This window comes from Tupaia chinensis, unplaced genomic scaffold, assembly GCF_000334495.1.
Source record: "Tupaia chinensis unplaced genomic scaffold, TupChi_1.0 Scaffold144741_1, whole genome shotgun sequence".
Taxonomy (NCBI): Eukaryota; Metazoa; Chordata; class Mammalia; order Scandentia; family Tupaiidae; genus Tupaia; species Tupaia belangeri.
The window spans coordinates 610,446-612,497 of NW_006204601.1; the positions used below are offsets into that span (position 1 = coordinate 610,446).

The following is a 2,052-nucleotide window of genomic DNA, read 5'->3' on the forward strand; positions in this document are numbered from 1 at the left end:
GACTTTTTCATTTTTCTACTTAGAAATTTTGGGTTCCACTGCAGACAGCGAAGCAATGGCATTGGAAGGTCTGCGCCCCCTGCCACTCTCGCATGAACTTGTCTCAGAATGCACCCTAGGAGCATAATAGTTTTTTTCCCCAAACTCCTCCCCACCCTCGGATGCCCCAACTTCACATGTGCGTCCCTATCCCAGGCTCTCCATCCTAGTCTTGCAGCAAAGCGCCCACCATCCCTGGCCCCCTCCACTCAGAACTTCTCTTCTTCTGTCTCCATCCTCTTTGCCTCAGACTGGAGCTCCCGTGGGCTGGAGTGGTGTCTCCTTCCTCAGACCAGGGGCGTCCTGAGGGCCTGTCCATTGCAGTAGGTGCTCACAGCACCAGCCACTGGCTGGGGAGGGGCTCACCACCCCCTTTGGGTTCACTCCCGCGCCCCCCGCCAGCCAATGGGGCCCAGAGATACCCCAAGTAGATAATTAACTCCAAGCCCATTGACCCTGGGGCCACAGTGTCCCCACCACTGGGAAAAGGCCAGCCTCTGGCTGGGGAGCTGGCCTTGCTTTCCCCAATCAGAAGTGAGTGCTCCCACCTGCCTGCCCCTGGAGTGAAGGCTGGCAGGATCTCTGCAGGTCTGTGGCTCCTGCAGGAATGTTCTTCCCCCCCTCAAGCCCGGAGCTGGTTGGTTGTTTTTTTTTCTTGGAGCAGGCTCTATTGTCGATGTGTCCACAGTCAGGATGCAGTCCCTTCATCCACCCACCCCACCCCCCCGCCCATATCACCCAATCTGAAGTCAGGAGACTGGACTCTGCCACTCTTCCTGGCTGCAAAGGCTTGGGCAAGGCATTTACCTTTCCTGGTCTTAGTTTTCTTGCCTGCAAAATGGGAGACAGAGAATCAAACATAATATTATTTGCATTGTGGTGAAAATGAAGTTTATGATGTAACGATGTATTTTTTTTTTTTGGAGAGGTTTTTGCTATAGGGCATGTGCGCTCGCCAGACAGACAGAGAGAGACAGAGAGACAGAAAGCAAGAAATCACCCCCCAGGGAGGATGGTCACGCCGCAATCCCTTCTCCTCCATTCTCCTCTTGGGATCTTGGGCATGCACGCACATGCGCCCGCGTGAGATTTAAGCCACTGGGTTCAGGACACAAAGCGCGGTCGACTACGTGGGAGTCCAGCGACATAGCCATTACGCTAACTGCTAGTTCCCAAGGATGCATTTTTTAAAACTCCTTTTGGGGCCAGCAGGAGTGGTAGTGGTTAAGGTGCTAGACTCCCATGTGGTCGACTGCGATTCAAGTCCTAGACCTGGTGGCTTAAAACCCATGCCTGGCATGTGTGCGTGTGTGCCCCAAATCCCGAGAGAAGAAGGGATTGCAGAGTGGCCATCCCTGGGGGGTGATTTCTCACTTTCTGTCTCTCCGTCTTTCTCCATCTTTCCAGTGGTTACACAAACTCTATATCAAAAATCTCTCTAACCACCCCCCCCCCAAAAAAAACAAAACAAAAAACCCTCCTTTCATTTTTATTTAGATTCTGATTCAAACCATAAAAAGATACTCAGGAAATGTGAGCACAAAGGTATTTGAAATATTAATGTCTTAGGTGTGATAATGATTGTGTACTATTTTTTGGAGAGGTTTTTGCTATAGGGCACGTGCGTTCGCCAGAGAGACAGAAAGCAAAAAATCATCCCCTAGGGGGATGGTCACGCCATAATCCCTTCTCCTCCATTCTCCTCTGGGGATCTTGGGGATGCTCGCACATGCTCCCAGCGTGAGTTGAAGCTAACAGGTCTGGGACTTGAACTGCGGTGGGCTTCGTGGGAGTCCAGCAACATAGCCATTACGCCAACTGCTGGTCCCTCTTTTTACTTTTTCTTTTTCTTTTCTTTTTTCTTTTTTTTGGAGAAGTTTTTGTTGTAGGGCACGTGCGTTTGCCAGAAAGACAGAGAGAGACAGAGAGATAGAAAGCGAGAAATCACCCCCCAGGGGGGATGGCCACACCGCAATCCCTTCTCCTCCATTCTCCTCTCGGGATCTTGGGCAC

The 2,052-nt window shown here is 51.3% G+C and overlaps 1 protein-coding gene across 1 annotated transcript in view; it reads right to left on the minus strand.

Annotated features, from left to right (window-relative positions):
- Nucleotides 1-490, minus strand: part of NAGS (N-acetylglutamate synthase) — a 13,471-nt gene extending 12,981 nt beyond the window's left edge. The window contains 1 exon segment of the mRNA XM_006167413.3: nucleotides 406-490. Within this exon segment, the coding sequence (XP_006167475.1) occupies nucleotides 406-490 (85 nt within the window).
- Nucleotides 491-2,052: the final 1,562 nt, after the last annotated feature.